General features: G+C 36.3%; 3 protein-coding genes across 7 annotated transcripts; 2 read left to right on the top strand and 1 right to left on the bottom strand.

The window, feature by feature from the left end:
- The first annotated feature begins 115 nt into the window (after nt 1-115).
- Nucleotides 116-5,149, top strand: LOC110814573 (putative potassium transporter 17). Of its 4 annotated transcripts, none has more exons than XM_088212381.1 (8): nt 116-485; nt 727-949; nt 1,774-2,007; nt 2,124-2,174; nt 2,619-2,879; nt 3,388-3,440; nt 3,525-3,894; nt 4,033-5,149. In XM_088212381.1, the coding sequence occupies exons 1-8, from the start codon at nt 366-368 to the stop codon at nt 4,884-4,886; spliced, it is 2,166 nt and encodes a 721-aa protein (XP_088068507.1). In that variant the 5' UTR covers nt 116-365; the 3' UTR covers nt 4,887-5,149. The 4 variants fall into 4 exon arrangements, with proteins under 4 accessions (XP_088068507.1, XP_088068508.1, XP_088068510.1 ...); XM_088212382.1 differs by having other exon boundaries at nt 356-485; nt 637-949; XM_088212384.1 differs by lacking the exons at nt 116-485; nt 727-949 and adding an exon at nt 966-1,619.
- A 2,301-nt stretch (nt 5,150-7,450) lies between these two features.
- LOC148268631 (elongation factor 1-alpha) lies at nt 7,451-10,172 on the bottom strand. The gene is made up of 3 exons (XM_088212380.1): nt 10,016-10,172; nt 8,794-9,272; nt 7,451-8,697 (listed from the first exon to the last, which is right to left on the bottom strand). The coding sequence occupies exons 2-3, from the start codon at nt 9,253-9,255 to the stop codon at nt 7,816-7,818; spliced, it is 1,344 nt and encodes a 447-aa protein (XP_088068506.1). The 5' UTR covers nt 9,256-9,272; nt 10,016-10,172; the 3' UTR covers nt 7,451-7,815.
- A 1,434-nt stretch (nt 10,173-11,606) lies between these two features.
- Nucleotides 11,607-18,220, top strand: LOC110814574 (uncharacterized). 2 transcript variants are annotated; one of them, XM_088212379.1, is made up of 5 exons: nt 11,608-11,750; nt 11,917-11,957; nt 12,596-13,924; nt 14,018-16,830; nt 17,557-18,220. In XM_088212379.1, the coding sequence occupies exons 3-4, from the start codon at nt 12,616-12,618 to the stop codon at nt 16,789-16,791; spliced, it is 4,083 nt and encodes a 1,360-aa protein (XP_088068505.1). In that variant the 5' UTR covers nt 11,608-11,750; nt 11,917-11,957; nt 12,596-12,615; the 3' UTR covers nt 16,792-16,830; nt 17,557-18,220. The 2 variants fall into 2 exon arrangements, with proteins under 2 accessions (XP_088068504.1, XP_088068505.1); XM_088212378.1 differs by having other exon boundaries at nt 11,607-11,750; nt 12,596-16,830.
- Nucleotides 18,221-18,933: the final 713 nt, after the last annotated feature.

Genomic DNA, 18,933 nt, shown 5'->3' with positions numbered 1-18,933 from the left:
TTGGTGTACCAAGTAACACCCATTAACATGTTAAACGCTCAAAGTCGAAGAAGCTAACCCACCTGAGTCACATGGGTTGCCATTCTAAGCACACATAATAATATTCTAAATTCTTCAAATGACGAGGATCATTTATATTTGTGGTTTCTTTTTACATTTTGATGTCACTGGGGAATGCCATAATTAGCCATTCTGATGAATTATCGGTGTACTCTTAATGGTCTCTCATTAAATGCTTTTATAAATTACAGCTTAACGCCTGCATTTTCAGTTTGCAGTTCTTTCAGTCCACGGCACTTTTCTGAGTTTTTCTTCTTCTTCTTCTTCCTCCTCCTCTGTGTCCTGTTGCTCTGTTTGTCAAAGGTATGGATACCGATCAAACAAGTGAAATTCGTTCCCAGTCGACTCTGACCGAGTTGATTGTCGCCGATGATGCACCTGCTCCTCAAAGTTCTCCGGTTAGCCCAGTGCCACAGATGAAGGAGGTGAGAGTTCTCTTTCTAAAGAACATTCCGCCATCTTCTGTCTCTTTTCAGTTTCATACTATATATTATACACTTTTCTTAAGCTCATATGCATGCACACATGTCTATATAACATTGTTTGTTTGTTCATTTTCTTCTTCTTTTTTGGCAGAAGAAGTTATCATGGTGTTTATGTTAATGAGCTGATTATTTATGCGTTACAAAAAATATATTTTTGTATTCCAAAATTTTGAATAATTAGGAAGAGAGTAAATGGGGGAACATATTGCTGGCATACAAGACCTTAGGAGTGGTGATGGGATCGTTAGTCACGTCTCCACTCTATGTTTACTCCTCGGTGCCGATTAAATCTCCGACAGAAGAAGATTTTTTAGGACTTTACGGCATAATTTTTTGGACCATTACTCTCATTGGAGTCGTCAAGTACTGCTTCGTTGCCCTCGATGCCGACGATCGGGGTGAAGGTATATAAATAATCCAACCATGTATAAGGATTAAAATACAAATATATCTGTAAGTTCAATGCTTGTATCAAACGCTCACATGGTGGAATTTCTAAAAACTTATGAAAAGGACAGAGAATAAATGAATGCGATCAATTATGCTTACCAATATTACGTAATTTACTTCTTTTTAAAGTAGTAGTTTTCAATACCCATGTGAAGTTAAAGACCTAAAATTAGATGGTGGATTACACAGACATATATATACACGTATATGGCAAATCATCATATTTCTTATGTATATTTTTTGTTGAATACAGATTACTTATTTAATTTAAATGTATAAATTAGATGAAAAATACACAAATTAAACACCTTTAATTATGCATAACTTACATATTTTATTAACTTATAAACTTCAATTACAAGTTTTTTGAAGAAAAACCTCAGACTCTCCCTGTAATCTCTTTTGTGGAGAAGAGTAAACCTTCAAAGTTTTCATGATCCAGCATAAACGACACACAGGGAAAGAAAAAAAAGTGGTTTCTTCTTGAATTTTCTTCTGGGTGTGGTTTCTTTCTACTTTCTCGGTGGGGGGTTGGATTAATGGTGAAGTAAATAAACATTGGGCATGTGAATCAACTGGTAATAATGAGTATGGCAAGCTAATACTCTGTTATGAAGCATCAAGGTAGAATATCTTATCCAAGCTCTAACGAAAACCTCCTTTTTGAAAAGACTGACTATATGGGTAATTATATTTATCATAACCAGATTTCAGCGAGTTTCAATAATCAAAGTTGTTTTCCTTTCATTTTAATTTTCAATTCCGATTTGAATCGCAGGCGGAACGTTCGCTCTGTATTCATTGCTTTGCAGGCACATGGATGTTGCAATTCTTTCCGCAAAACGCGGTGGCTCAAGCTCAAGCATTTCCAGCTCCATGAACACAGGGAACAAAACCACCCTTGCCAGATTTTTAGAAGGAAGCATCGTTGCAAGGAGGCTGCTGCTTTTCGCTTCCATGTTGGGCATGTGCATGCTAATCGGTGATAGCATACTTACGCCTGCAATGTCAGGTTGTTGATCACCTTTTAAGTTTCACACTTTTGCTCCTCTTTTTTGGGATCTGAACTGTATTTGGACTCATCCATTTACATTTTCTTTTCAACGTTTTTGTTGAGCATTTTAACAGTCTTATCTGCCATTGAGGGAATAAGAGCACCCTTTCCTGCTGTGAGTGAATGTAAGTATTAATGCAGATTGTTTCACCTTGTATATGAGCTAAAATCCAAAAGGAAACTCGTGTTAATGTGATGCATTCTTCCCATCTCAAGTTATCTCATTTTTAGTTCCTAGTCTTTGGTCTTTTTGCTTTAACTTCTTGGGAATTTATCTGGATAGTGGAAATAAAATGCTTTGTTTGAACCAGTCTTGCTCGGTTCTTGCTGGATCATCAAGTTTTACATGAATACGTCTTTAAAACTTAGGAGCAAAACAGAAGCAGATGGGCGAAACTTAAGAAGTTAATTAATATACGGACGAAATATATTGCTTCTAACATAGATCAGAGTTCATTTTGTCAGTTAATTTAAGTTAAATGATTTCAATCCATGGTAAGACTTCCCTCTTTTGTTTTTAATTGTGTTTGCTTCTTTTGAGTTCACAATTCTTCTGCTATGATTTTCAGCTATGGTGGAGCTTATTTCTGCAGTAGTTCTAGTTGTTCTGTTCCTGTTGCAGAGATTTGGGACGTCTCGAGTGAGCTTTCTTTTTTCTCCTATAATGGGTTTATGGACCTTATGCATTCCGTTTATTGGAACATACAGAATCATACGACATTACCCTGGTATCTTTAAAGCTTTGTACCCTCTGTATATCATTCGTTTGTTTGCAAGAAGAGGAAAAGATGGCTGGTTAATGCTTGGTGGCACCATTCTATGCATAACTGGTATGGCTCACTAGTTAAAGTCTAAGGTGAATTAGAATGAGGTTCTTGATGTTTGTTTATTGTTACAATTGGATTCACTATTTTTTTGATAATAATCTAGTCCTTATATATCAAATATCAATGCCATGTTAATTTCAATTCAGTGTCTTAATAGAATTTAAGTAACAGTTAAATATGTGTCAAGAATCAATCATACAACTTACGATGAGAAAAACTATCAACATAACAATGGATTGATTTCGTGATTTATTCGTTTGCTATTTACATTCTAAGGTGCAAATTGGCGGTATAAAAGAACCCAGATGCAAGAATTTCTTTATATAACCTAATGATATGCTATTCTGGTAATGCTTGTTTCCATGGCTTACTCTCAAATTTTGGTTTATATATACTGTGAAAGAAAAGGAAGGATATTGTGGTCAAATTTTAGTATCAACGAGCCGCATCTCGGAACGATTAGATGTTCCTATTGTGCATTTATAATTGTAATGATCTTTTTCTGTCACAGGTACTGAAGCATTGTTTGCAGATCTTGGTCACTTTAATAAGAGGTCCATTCAGGTGAGCTATACTTTCTTCTTGTAGTGTTTTTCGTATACGGATAAAATTGCTTCCTTTAAATCTTAAACACTTTTTCCTCAACAGACAGCGTTTCTGCTTGCACTCTACCCATCACTGGTTCTAACATATGGAGGACAAACTGCTTATTTAATCAAGAATCCAGATGATATTGGAGATGCATTCTATAAATTTGTTCCAAAACCAGTTTACTGGCCAATGTTTGTCATAGCAACATTGGCCGCCATTGTTGCGAGTCAATCGTTAATATCTGCCACGTTTTCAGTAATCAAACAATCGGTCGCTCTGGACTATTTCCCTCGAGTAAGAGTGGTGCACACGTCTGCGAGCAAAGAGGGGGAGGTTTATTGTCCGGAGATCAACTTCATCCTCATGATTCTTTGCACTTTTGTCTTGCTTTTCTTTGGACAAGGAAATAGTATTGGAAATGCTTATGGTATGATCATTTCAATTCCAAAAATTTCTTTTTATGATATTCAACAGATTCTCGCTGTACTAGTCTGCACTTTGATTTTCTTTTCTTTTCCTTTTTCCTGTTTATGCTAAAAATTACCCTTACGCATTTATATTTCAGGTGTTGTTGTTACTCTGGTCATGCTTATCACCACCATATTGTTGACTATAGTCATGATCACAGTATGGAGGACTCATGTGTTGCTGGTTGCACTCTTCTTCTGTGTTTTCTTTGTGCTGGAAGGAGTTTATGTGAGTGCTCTTATGGTTAAAATTCCTGAGGGAGGGTGGTTACCTTTTCTGGTATCATTAATCCTTTCCTTCATCATGTTTGGATGGTTTTATGGGCGTCAAAGGAAGCTAGACTACGAGGCAACTCACAAGGTTGGCTTAGAAAGATTAAAAATCCTGCTAGCAAATCCAGGTGTCCAGCGAGTTCCCGGAGTATGCTTATTTTACACCAATATCCAAGATGGATTCGCTCCTCTCCTCGGGCATTATATCAAGAACATGAAATCTCTGCATAAAATCACGATCTTCACCACATTTCGTTACTTGTTGGTGCCAGAAGTTCCACGAAATGAAAGAACTCTTGTGAGCAAATTAGGCCTTGAAGGCGTTTACGGATGTGTGATTCGGTACGGCTACGCAGATGCTGCTAATCTTGAGAAAGAAGATTTAGCAAGTCAAGTATTGGATAGTTTGTTTTTACATCTACAGACATTGTCAGCAACTTCTGGGTCCAATTATGCAGAGATTGAGGAGGAGTTTGCTTGTTTGGAAGAAGCAAAAATTTCTGGTATAATTCATCTCCGAGGAAAGACAAGATTTTGTGTAGGTAAGAAGGCAGGATGGTTTGATAGAGTTATGCTTGCCTTGTACGAAATGATGCATAGCAATTGCAGATCTGCATTACCCGCACTCGGGTTTAAATCTGCACAACAAATTGAGATTGGAATGCTTTATGAGGAATGAACATAAGTTTTAACTTCTTCCACGGAGTTGAGCTCCTATTCTTTTGTTGGCTTTGCAGTTTTCTAGTTAGAATGCTATAGACTGCAACATTTTAGAAAAAGAATGAGGTGGTGAATCGACGTGAAATAATCTCAGTTTTGCAGCAGACATTCATCTGATTGGTACCAAGAATAGGGAAGGCCTGCGTGTCCCGCCAGTCTCGCCATCTTCAACAAATAGCAGCTTCCTAAATGCATCACATAACCAAAAATTAAAACTCACAAGATGGAAATTGAAATGCAACACACGGAAACGTACTCCTGACGCGAAATTGACACAAAATCACTTCCTAAACAAGAACCCAGATCTGTGAGCGGCAGCCATGAAAAGAAGGTGATAAGCTACAACTGTAACAATCAAAACAACCACCACCAGACAAACATCTTGCACGATCCAACTCCTTGTTATACTCAATGGGTCGCCACCCTATATATATATATACACACACACACACACACACACTTGTATCCACTTACTCAGACGCCTGCTAATTCAATGTGACCTTGCTCTGTATGAATGTTAAAGCATTGTACAAGTAATACTGTAGTAATTTGCTCTATAATGAACGTCAGCAAGATCAAGTTATTCGTATATCATTTAAAATTAGATTAAATAAAGACTTTTAATTGGACAAATAAAGAGCCAAATGTAATTTAAACCCGATTCTTAAAATAAATATAAATAAAATAGTAGTGAATATATTTAAGCACATTTCTAAAGTCATTCAAAAGCAATATGAAAATTTGGTAGCTGACTCAAATACACCTATATTAATCTTAATTTGAAATTATTTTAAAATAAAACAATATATACTCATACGTTATAAATATCAATGTTGTTCTTATTAAAATTCTAAAAATAATTATCTTTTTCAAAAAAAAAGAAAAAAGAAAAGAATTGGAGAGAAATGAAGGGATTTAAGTGCCTTGCAATTCACTATAAATCTATTTATAGCGGTGACACATCAAAACCTCATCAACAGACAAATTTCCTTCTAACAAATACACGTAACCCATGAGATAATCAGAAGTTTAATTCCCTTCTATAAATACATATATACGTATACATCATTACCCATCTATCTTCAAAGCTATAATCAAAAGTTTGATTTACTACTATAAATTCATATGTATGTATACATCACTACCCATCTATCTTCAAAGCTATGTCACCACACCATGCCCTCCTTCTATTTGCAAGAAGAAAAAAGCAGGGCTGCTGGTTGCTTGGTGGCAAAATTCTCTCCATAACCGGTATACATGACTGATAAAAGTCTATTTCTTTATTGGTAATTTTTTTTCTTTCAGTTTTTTTTAAAATTTTCAGGGTCAAAAGATGTTAAAAAACCATTTCAATAAGAATTCAATTCAAGTAATCTTTAATTTTTCTTGAATTGAAGCCAATAGGAGTAGTAATGAGGTCACTTGTGACATTTTCCTTATATGTGTCTCCATTAATATCATTGAGTTCTCCAACAGAAGCAGAACATTATCAGTTGGACTCTCACACTCATCGGTGTTGTCAAATATAGTGGCGACTGAGAATGATCGGAGAGAACAGTTCGATAACACTGCGAGAGTCCAAAAGATAATGCTGAAGAGTTCTGAGTAATCTGCTTCTCTTGGAGAACTCAACAGCATTGATGGATACACATATAAGGGAGATGTCGCATGTGACCCCATCACTACTCCTATTCTCTTGTATGCAAGAACTGTAATCATGAGGACTCGTGCAGTGCTGGTTGCACTTTTCTTCTATGTGTTCTTTGTGCTGGAAGGAGTTTATGTGAGTGTCCTTATGATTAAAATTCCTAGAGGATTAATCCTCTGGTTCATCATGTTTGGCTGGTTTTATGGGAGACAAAGGAGCTGGATTACGAGTCAAACTCACAAGATTGAATTTTGTAATTTAGCATACTAAGCAATTAACACTCTGTAGACATCTAATTACAAATGTTAACGCACAATATTTACTACGTTACTGCAAAATGTTAAATAAATTCTCTGATACTCATCCTGCAAAAGCCTGCGGTCTGTGTTTTATTAAAGAATTCAACCAAGATTAAACACAAGATTTGCAGACAATCATCAAGCTTCTAAACACAAGTAGCAGGCCAGAAACGTAAATCACTAAAAAAGAAATATATGGTCACCAAGAAATAATTGAGACTTCAAAAGACATTTTCTTAAACAAAGAACAAAATTTTCAGAACTGCCGGTAAGATAATTACAAGGTAGATGAGGTAGAAGGTATGAAGAAATCTATAGTTCAACATTATGAATGCTGGAATCGATCTTGAAAACTCATCGAATTGGTACGAAAAATATATGGTCATCAAGAGATAACAGCTTCAAAACATATGGCAATTTAGAATTCTTGACATCAATACTTAATTCTCACTTTGGTGAAATGGGAATCTCATCCGACAAATCAAGGCCTCTAACTAACAAATATCCTGGAGCCTAATTGTTCTACAGTAGCTATAGGAGAATGAAGCTACAAAGTAATCATGCAACACAATCAAGTATCCACAAAACAGAATACTCTAAGAAAATTAATAATCCAAAAAGCCTCTCTGAAAAACAATTGAGTATCCAAGGAGCTAACAACACAACTACCTCGAACATAATTAAAAACAATGACAGAAATTTAAATGCATCACATAGAAACATAGTTCTGACACGAAATTGACCCAAAATCACTTCCCAAATGTCCACCGTCTGTCAAGAACCCAGTTCTGTGAGCGGCAGCCACGAGAAGAAGGCGATGAGTTACAACTATAACAATCGAAACGGGAAATTAAATAACCCACAGACAAACATCTTGCAAGATCCAACTCCTTGTTATACTCAATAGGCCGGCATCCAATTGAACAAGCAAACTGCACAGTTCACTTCTTCTTGGCAGCAGACTTGGTCACCTTAGCACCGGAAGGATCCTTCTTCTCCACATTCTTGATGACACCAACAGCAACAGTCTGGCGCATGTCCCTCACAGCAAAACGACCAAGAGGAGGATACTGGGAGAAAGTTTCCACAACCATGGGCTTGGTTGGAATCATCTTAACAAATCCAGCATCACCATTCTTCAAGAATTTGGGCTCCTTCTCAAGCTCCTTTCCTGATCGTCTATCAATCTTGGTGAGGATCTCCGCAAATTTCACAGCAATGTGAGATGTGTGGCAGTCGAGCACAGGGGCATAGCCATTTCCAATCTGCCCAGGGTGGTTCATGATGATAACCTGCGATGTGAAGTTGGCTGCTTCCTTCGCAGGATCATCCTTGGAGTTTGAGGCAACAAACCCACGCTTGAGATCCTTCACGGCAACGTTCTTAACATTGAACCCAACATTGTCGCCAGGAAGAGCCTCTTGGAGAGCCTCGTGGTGCATCTCAACCGACTTAACTTCAGTTGTCAATCCAGTGGGCCCAAAAGTAACAACCATACCAGGCTTCAGGACACCAGTTTCAACACGTCCCACTGGAACAGTTCCAATACCACCAATCTTGTACACGTCCTGAAGTGGGAGACGAAGGGGCTTGTCTGACGGCCTCTTGGGTTCATTGATCAAGTCAAGAGCGTCCAGAAGAGTTGGGCCCTTGTACCAGTCAAGGTTGGTGGATCTTTCAATCATGTTGTCACCCTCAAATCCAGAGATGGGAACAAATGGAATCTTGTCGGGGTTGTAACCAACCTTCTTCAAGTAGGATGACACTTCCTTCACAATTTCATCGTACCTTGCCTTTGAGTACTTGGGGGTGGTGGCATCCATCTGTCAAAATAATCAAATACTGTCAGTAAAAGATTTCAGCAAAATTGAAATTCCTCTTTAAGAAACCAAAGAAAATAAGTAAAACAAAAGGTTAACCTTGTTGCAGCAGCAAATCATTTGCTTGACACCAAGGGTGAAAGCAAGGAGGGCATGCTCACGGGTCTGACCATCCTTAGAGATACCAGCTTCAAAACCTCCAGTGGTAGAGTCAATGATAAGGACAGCACAATCAGCCTGAGAGGTACCAGTAATCATGTTCTTGATAAAGTCACGATGTCCAGGGGCATCAATAACAGTGCAGTAGTACTTGGTGGTCTCAAACTTCCACAAGGCAATATCGATGGTGATACCACGCTCACGCTCGGCCTTGAGCTTGTCCAGCACCCAAGCATACTTGAACGACCTCTTGTTCATCTCAGCAGCTTCCTTCTCGAACCTCTCAATAACACGCTTGTCAATACCTCCAAGCTTGTAAATCAAGTGCCCAGTGGTAGTTGACTTTCCAGAGTCGACATGGCCAATGACCACAATGTTGATATGAACCTTTTCCTTACCCATAATGGTACTTACGAAAACTGTTAAATGAACAAAAACCAAAAAGATAAGTATAAAACTACACTTTATTCACCATTCAGGAATATAATCAATCAATATGCTGAAATATAAAATTTTACAACAAGTAGGTTGGTCAAAGTAAGCATTGAAACATTCCTCAAAAAAAGTAAGCATTAAATTCTAGCTAAATGCAATGCGTCATTTGTTTCTATCACTTCATTAATCTAATAAACACACTATCACAAATCCTTTAGTTTTGATCAAATGAAAAACAAAGCCGGACGAAATTCAATAAAGAGCAGCAGAAGGCACAATGAACAAACAGTTAAATTTGCAATACCAGTAACAGTAAACTTAGCCAAAATCATTACAACCTACTCAGATCTAACCCAATAAATTCATATCAGATTAGGATAAGCAAATCCAGAAAAAAGAAAATCGAAGTTTTTGAAAACGTAAATTAAGTAGCATACATTAAATATCGTAAGCAAGCAACCGAGCTGACGAAGTGCTTCTCATCTTTTTTCCCTTCCAACTTCTAACTAAACAAACAGATGGAGAACAAAAACAAGATCCGAGCAACACCAATACCAAACAACCGTACGAATTTCTCACGACCACAAGCACAAATCCATTTCATTTGATAAACAAATAAATCACATATAAACAGGAGAAAAAGAAACCGTACTACTATTTTTAAAATCTCAAGACAAAGCACAAGAGAAACGGATAGATCGTTGCGCTGCAAGAGGGAGAAGCTTACCAGAAAAGCAGAGAGAACGCCGCTGGATTGAGAAACACAATGGAAAATGCAGAGAAGCTGTGAGTGTTTTTCCTCGGAAAGATGTATATATAAAGCCCTCAGTTTCCGTTAGGGTTTCTTTATCTACCGTTAGATTGGAATTTTGCTCTTTTGTTTCAACGACCAATAGCTTGCCACGTGTACACAACTATTAGATATACCATGACGCCCAAATCCTCTGCCGCCTTTGTTAAAAACCCTAGTTATGATCTTTACTATTTCATAACAACCGTTGGATTATAATGGTGTATGACTTTTGACCAGTTTCAATTGGTCGCTCATAGATAAATTAATTAAAATTTATTGAATTATAATTTGTTTAAATTAAACAAAAGAGTGTATATTGTTTTGTGTATGTATATGTATATATAGATATATACATTACAAGTATATACACACATATATACATCATACTAATTGTTTCTATTGTATAGATGCTATATATGTTAATGTGGCCTATGGTTAATGTACATGATGATATATATGAATATTTGGATTGATGAAGAGTGATTTGTTGTTATCACTATGGTTAATATAATCTGTTTTACTTTTCTTGTAAATTTCATATTAATATGTTAAATATATTTTTGTTAGTAATTTAGTATTCAGTAAATTATTAATTTATAAAAATAACGTGTAAGAATATTAAATATTTTATAAAAATTTTTATGCTATTATTAATATCTGTCTGTGGTATTTAATTAATATTAAATTATATGTCATTCATTATTTAAAATTTTTTTATAACGTAAGATACTAGAATGTAAAAATTTATTTTCAAATTATTAAATAAATAAGTAATGTATTACTGACCATTATATAAGTCAATAACATATGTTATTTTTTTTTTATTTTTTTAAATTTCGATGATTTCTCTCGTCAAGTGGCTTAAAATTTTAAGAGAGTTCATTTATTGAGTTTTAGAAGTTTATTTAGTTTTCTTGTAACTTATCTTACCTTAAAAATTTATATTTTATTTTTATCGATTAATACCTTAAAATAATGTAAAATTATATTTTATTTTACCAACGATGTAATTCTTTAAAATACAAGTATATAAATGAGTTGATATAAACATAAATTAAAAAAAACTAAAAATAAAAATAAATAAATTAATAATTTAATTTGAATATATATTAAGATTTATGTTTTTACTTAAAATTAAATACTTATTTGAGGTTTTCAAGAAAAAATTTAATATTAAAAAATATTAAATTTTTTTTTATAAATATGAATTCCACCTTCAATTTGAATATTAGATAATGAACTCATAATATAAACTTCTGATTTTATTTTTATTTATATAACAATTAATTTAAATACGAATTTCTTTAATTTCCAAAAGAAAATGAAGTTATCATTTTGAAAATAATAATAATTAAAAAAAAAACACCCAGATAAAGCTAAAATCCGGAGCTCGGGTTAACAAAGACGGCCCGAGGAGTTGGACGTCACTGTAAAGCTTTACGACGGACGGGGAAATTGATAAAGCACGTTAAATAGTGTGATACACGTGTCATACTAATAATCGTTGATTTAAAAGAGCAAATATCCAATCGAACGGCAGAGAAAGAAGCCCTAGTTGCCACAGAGGGTTTTTATATTATATATACATTTAGATCTCGGAACGGAAGACTTTTTAGCTCGACCGGTCTATTCTTCTTCTTCACCTAGTGGCCACCTCTATGCTTCACTGGTTAGGTTCTGTTCCCTTTATGTGTATCTTTTGGATTTTATCCTTTTTCTTAAGTTGGATTTAAATTCCGTGTGTTATTTCTTCCCATTTGTACCTTTTTTCCTCTGTTCGTCAAACTGAATTGATTTGTGTGTACTGATGTCGGTTTTTTTGTTCGATTTTTCAGGACTGTTGTCGCCTAGATCTTGTTCTCTCCCTTTCTGCATGGTTAGTAAGAAATTGGATGGAGGAAAATGAGAAACATGTCATCAGCTCGTTGACTTCATTATGATATTCCATGAATACAATACTTTATTTTCCTTTTGTAAAATTTGATTTTCTTTTTCCGGGTATGCTTAATTAGACTTAACATGAATTTGTTGGTTTAGCTCTGGGTGGGGAGGTGTGAGAATTTTGACAAAGTTTATTGTTAGGGGTAGTTGATCTTGTAAACTTTATTTCTATTTGTAGTTGTTTTTGTTAGTTGCTTGTGCTACCACTGCCCTTTATTGAATTTTATAGTGTGTTTGCTGCTCTGGTAGGAAGACCAATGTTCTCGTAAGTTAAAGTTTACCGTTTTTGTTTAATTTTTTTATCCAAATCTTAGGTGGAGACCAGTATGTAATAGTAATTTTAGTTTTCTTTTTTTTCTCTGCCCATCCAAATAAAAGATTTGTAATAGTATGTTGCTTAATATTAATAAGGTAATCCTAGTACAATACAATTCTTTGCATATATCTTATTTTATAAATTGATCCAATCAACTCGTGGTAAAGTTTTATCCTTCAGCATACTGATTGATTATGTTCCTGTATGCTGAATGAACTGTGGTTTTGTACTTATTGTTTTGGTTCTTGTCCGTGTAGCTGTTTTCTTAAGTACAAGTATGGGTGAGGAAAAGGTTCATATCGACGTTGTTGTTATTGGCTTGGATGAGAAAACTGAAGATGTTGGTGTGAACCCTGAAAACAGTCATGCACATACCAAAGAACAAACAAGTGATACTGCAAAGGGACAAGATGTGGAAGATGGTACGGATATTGATGCTGTTGATAGAAATTTGAATTGTTTGACAGAAGAACGACTAGAGAAAGTTGAGACAGTTGGTATGAGCACTGAAAGCAGCCATGATGTGCTTGCAGATTCGAGCATCTTGCATCAGAAAACTGAGGAAACTGTTTCTAGCTCAAACAGGGAAGATCAATCTTCAGCAACCACAAACGATTGTGAAGGAAGAGAACAAGATTCTGCAGTTCATGCATATTCCAAAGAACAAACAAGCGACACTGCTATAGGGGAAAATATGAAGGATAGCATGGATATTGATGCTGTTGATGGAACTTTGGATTGTTCGATTGAAGAAGAGCTGAAGAAGGTTGAAGTCGTTGGTGATGAGCTGAAAAAGGTTGAAGTCGTTGGTGATGAGCTGAAAAAGGTTGAAGTCGTTGGTGATGAGCTGAAAAAGGTTGAAGTCGTTGGTGATGAGCTGAAAAAGGTTGAAGTCGTTGGTCTAAGAACTGAAAGTAGCCATGATTTATCTGCAGATTCAAATAACTTGAATCAGAAAACTGAAGATGTTGGTGTGGACATTGAAAACAGTCATGATATACCTGAAGCTTTAAATAGCTTGCATCAGAAAACCAGTGACATGGTTTCCATCTCAAAAATAGATCAAACTTCAGCAGCTGTGACGGCTTCTGAAGGAACAGAACCAGACTTAGCAGTTCCTTCATATTCCAAAGAACAAATAAGGGATGCTATTGGAGGGAGAGATGTGGAAGATTGTGCGGAAATTGATGGTGTTAATAGAAATTTGGATTGTTCAGCAGAAGTACAGGTGGATAAGGTTGATGCTGTTGATGGTAGCACTGGAAACAGTTGTAGTCTACCTGCAGATTCAAGTAGTCTGGGTCAGAAAAGTGAAGTAATTGTTGCAGCTGAAGATGCAGACATGGACGGCAAGGAGCTTCCAAGTGTTAAACAGGATCCACAGTTGAACCTTGAGGAGTGCCTAGATGAGGATACCACTTGTTGTCCTGCTCAGGTTAATTCAAACTCGGTGCAAAAGATTGAAATTGACAAACAAGAAGCTGAACAACAAGAAGGAAAAGTTGAGGCAATTAATAATACTGCGGATGGCACTCTATCTGCGGATTCACGACATTCAAGTCAATCTTCTCAAGAAGCTGATAGAGGTGAAGTTGAAGCCATGGATTATAATGTTTTTTCGGATCCAAATTTTGATGTTACCAATTATATTGATTTCAGTGATGTGTTTACTTGCTCAGGGAATGTTAAGCACATGAAGGCTGAGATAATGCCCACTGAAATTGGTAGCAATCTGAGTGACAAAGTGGAGAAAGTTGCTGCAATGGACAATCAGGAGGTTCTTAAACCTAATTGTGGAATAGAAGAGTCTACTGAAAGTGATCGACAAGAAAATTTATCAGACTGTTTGGATAAAAATGCAGATAGTGATTTTAATTTGGCAGTTCCAAGTACAGTAGAACAGATGGAAATTGAAAAACAAGTCACTGGTGCTGAGCAGCTCAGTCTGCACGGACAGCAGGATGTAGAAATTGAAGAGGAGCTGGTAAAGGCTGAGACAGCCTATGGCAGCATTGAAAATCATGGTGATGTATGTGTGGCTTCAGAGTCGTTGGATCAGACTCTAGTAATTAGTGGAACTGAGGGTACAACAGCTACAGCTATAGAAGGGATATTTCCAAACGAAGCTTCCAACTCTAGTAGTTTGGACAATGTGCAGTCGTGCTCAGGGAATGATAAGAGCATGAAAGGTGAAATAGTGTATGAAAATCTAGAAATAGATGCACAAGTTAGGGATGGAGGTGAAGTTTGCCTTGCGGAAGAAGATAAAGAAGGGAAAGTCCTAGAAAGCTTGAAACAGAGGGCAGAGCATGTCCTTTCTGATGTTGATCCAAGTAAAGGGCAAAGTATGAAAATCACTGAGGAACAAACGGTCAGTATTGAACACTTTATGTTACATGAAGAGCAAGGGATAGAAGTTGTGGAGCATATTACTGATACAGAGGAGCCTGATAACAGCGGTGAGGAAATTGTTAAAGAGGCAGCACTTAAGGCTGAAAGTTTGGTTAATGCACACCAAGCTAGTTATCAGCTGCCACGAGGAGATGAAGGTGAGTTTTTTGTTTCTGATTTAGTCTGGGGTAAAGTGAGGAGCCACCCATGGTGGCCTGGTCAGATATTTGATCCTGCAGATGCATCTGAGAAGGCAATGAAGTACCATAAGAAGGATTGCTTTTTGGTTGCGTATTTTGGAGACAGAACATTTGCTTGGAATGAGGCATCTCTATTGAAGCCTTTCCGGATGCATTTCTCGCAAATAGAGAGGCAAAGTAGTTCAGAAACATTTCAAAATGCTGTAAATTGTGCTTTGGAAGAAGTATCGAGACGCGAGGAGCTAGGTCTGGCATGCTCTTGCATGCATGATGATGTGTATGACAGGATCAGATTCCAAATTGTTGAGAACAGTGGAATTCGCCTAGAATCAAGTATGAGAGATGGTTTGGACAGGTTAGCAAGTGCGAACTCTTTTCAACCTGACAAATTAGTTGACTATGTGAAAGCATTGGCACAGTCTCCTTCTGGAGGGGCTGATCAATTGGAGCTTGTGATAGCTAAGGCTCATTTGCTGTCATTTTATCGTTTAAAGGGTTACAATGAGCTGCCTGAATTCCAATGTTGTGGTACTTCGGTGGAAAATGATGTAAACTCCCCAGCTGTTGAGGACAAAATGGATTTGGACAATATAACTGAGCATGGAACTGGAGCTTATAAAGATCATGAGCAGAATTTTTCGGGCCAGGATACTTTAATATTTGGGAGCTCATACCACAGACGTAAACACAATTTGAAGGATTATCATAGTAAAAAAGAAAGAAGTTTGTCTGAACTGATGGGTGACGCATTGGATTCTCCAGATGTTGAAATCGGACCTGATGAGAAAGTAAGCAATAAATCCATTTCAGCAATTTCTGGCAAGAAACGGAAGGCCATTGATTCAGTTGATGATGAATCCCAGCATGAAGGGAGGAAAACCATTTCCCTTGCAAAGGTTTCTTTGATAGCCCCGAATTTTCCTAAGCCATCCTTCAAGATTGGCGAATGCATCCGTCGAGCTGCAAGCCAAATCACTGGGTCTCCTTCGGCTATTTTGAAGTCTAGTAGTGACAAGTTTTTAAAGGCGGAAGGAAGCAGTGATGGTCTTGTTGTGGATGGATATGATGTTTCCATGGAGGCTTCTGGTGATGCCCTGAGGAAAGGGACAATTATGTCAACAGATTATTCGTCACTAGATGAGTTGCTTTCGCAGCTTCACTTAGCAGCACTAGACCCTTTCAGAGGATATAATTTTTTGAACATTATTGTTAGTTTCTTCTCAGATTTTAGGAACTCAGTAGTCGTGGATCAGCCTTCTGCAGACAAAACATCTGGTAAAAGAAAAAGGACATCCAGTACTAATATTGGGTCTTCTGAAGCGTTCGAATTTGAGGACATGAATGATACTTATTGGACAGACAGAGTAATACAGAATGGTACTGAAGAGCAACAACCAAGTGAAAAAGGAGGATATCAAATTGTGCCTGTTGAACTGGGAAAACCCATTCAAAATCAAAATCAAAACCAAAAAAGTCGTAGGCCATATACAAGAAAGCGATATTCTGATAGCAACATTGAGCCAGCACCAGAGAAACCACCTGGGTATATAGATGAGAATGCACCAGCTGAACTAGTGATGAACTTTTCTGAGATGGATGCTCTTCCTTCAGAGACAAACCTAAACAAAATGTTTAGGCACTTTGGACCAATAAGGGAATCTGACACAGAAGTTGATAGGGAGACCAGTCGAGCCAGAGTGGTCTTTAAGAAATGTTCCGATGCCGAAGTTGCTTATAACAGTGCTGGAAAGTTCAATATTTTTGGGCCAATGCTTGTCAATTACCAGCTCAGCTATTCAATATCTGAACCATTTAAAATTTCACCGGTTCTCATGTCACTAGGCGAGGAAGATACCACCTGAATCTATTTTGTGAAGTTTAATTTTTCTCTAAAGTTTCAGGTAAATTTTGTGCATCTATCCAGATTTTAGAGTATATTTTTTTCTCTTGTCTCGCTATTGATTTTTCTTGATATAGAATTCTAGGATCTCTTCCTTTATTAAAATCAGCTGTGAATCTTTCCAAGTAGACAATCTCATGAGGAGACAACTCTTTAGCCACATTTTCGACCTATATAAGAAATAATATTATGTTAATTGGAATATTGAAGAGGGAGGAGAGGTTTAAAAGTCTCATAGCTCTGATTCATCTGAAGTTCAGTAATAAGGGTTATGTGATGGGCGCAGATATTAGTATTTATACAAGGGAACTCGGAAAGAAAGGTATGTGGACCAAGTGAGGCCTGAGAAAAATATCTTTGAGGTTAATGATTATGTGTGTGGACTCTGTATCCATTCTGAGGACTATAGGCATGTTACACTTGCTTTATTGTGTCACGTGTTCTCAAATTCAGTTGATCTACCAATTTAAGAGCCTAGACATATCTCTTGCGTTAAAGGACTATGGTCCATATCGTAATTGAAGGGGATTGTACCCGGGATGTGCTATGTATGCGGGTGTCAATTCTGCCCTCTGCTTTGCTGCTCCTTGATGGAACCTTTTTATTTTTCTACTTTCAAATCTTTGCTTCACTTATGGTTTTCTTCTGTTAGTTAGTTGTAACCTTTTTCTTTTCAGTTAAAATGTTTGTTTTCTAAATCTTCCTTCAATCTGTGTATATATTCTAGAAAAGAGAGCTCTGAAGAATCAAGGCACACCAAAGTCTGATGGCAGCAAGATGATCATTGAGTGCCACTAGTAGTTGCAAGAGAGCGCGCTAATTGGTCTGGTTCTGTTAGTAAATCTTTTATACGGGGTTACTTGCTTTGTTATGGGGATAAGATGCATGATATTGTTAATGGTTTTGCTGGTGTAATTTATAGTGGTTTGGCTGTTTAGCTGACCTTTTTTGCTATTGGTATCCTAAAGGACACCGAGATCCTATTCCGGAAGCATATGATCATCTGCATGTCATGGGATGTTATCACTACCATAAAATATGCAGGGTTCACTAGCATGTAATCTGCATATAGACTTCTTCAACGGTCAGCACCTTGAACCTTGTCTGCCCCCGCCTTTTGCTGTGGCCCTCATGCTCTTTGGGTAGTGTCCGAGCTAGCTACCCTTTCAGGCTGCTAACTCAGAGTTGCAAAATTTTCTTAGTTAAAGGGAAGTTAGGAAAACACCAGGTTCTATGAACGGTATATAGTTTGTTCATTATGGAAATATGAATTGCAAAATATAACACCTGTTCTCAGTGGGGAAATCTGAATCATTCGGCCTATAACTTTTGAGATTTATCATGGCTGAATACAAAGCTGACCTTGAGTCGGAGCTTCGGTTTTCTCATTCTGTTTCCTTCTACTCTTCTTTTGTTAATTGATTTGATTATGTGTGCTTAGAATGGCAAGCTATGTGACTAATGTCACCCCAGAATTATTTGGGTGCACAGATGGGGAAAGACGATTCAATGGTTGAATGATTTAAAAATGTTTTGAAATATTATATAATTTATAATCTAACAAATATTAATTTTAAAAAATATAATAAATTATTAGCATATTTTAAAATTTAAGCAATCTTAAAATCTGCCAAATAAAATAAATGGTCTAAATTTTAACTAATAAATGTCGTACAAAAGAAAGCAAATGCAAATGTATTCTAATAAATTATCTCCAATAAATTCGCCTTTTTAAGTGAAATATATATACATATATATACATATATACATATGTAAAATGTTGAATACAATTCATATTGTTGGTTCAACTAATAAGTCAAAGTTTTGACCTGATTTTATTTGTTTTAATAGTTACATTTTCTACTATTTGATTTGAATTTATAATATATGAACCAACACACACAGCAGTCAAAGACTAAAATATCATTTATATTATCTTTAAAATAATTCTTTTATCAATGGCTTCTTCTTTTTTTTTTTTTTTTGGGTCAGAAACAAATGCTTCTCTCTGATACAACAAATAAAAATAAATTAATTCTTTTTGGTAAAATTTTCTTATTATGTCTTTTTTAAAAATAAAATAAGAAGAAAATTTGACCTTCAA

Source organism: Carica papaya, chromosome 2 (assembly GCF_054855325.1).
Source record: "Carica papaya isolate Zhongbai chromosome 2, ASM5485532v1, whole genome shotgun sequence".
Taxonomy (NCBI): domain Eukaryota; kingdom Viridiplantae; phylum Streptophyta; class Magnoliopsida; order Brassicales; family Caricaceae; genus Carica; species Carica papaya.
Note: the sequence above shows the minus strand (reverse complement) of the source record. Positions and strands in the feature narration are given on the sequence as shown.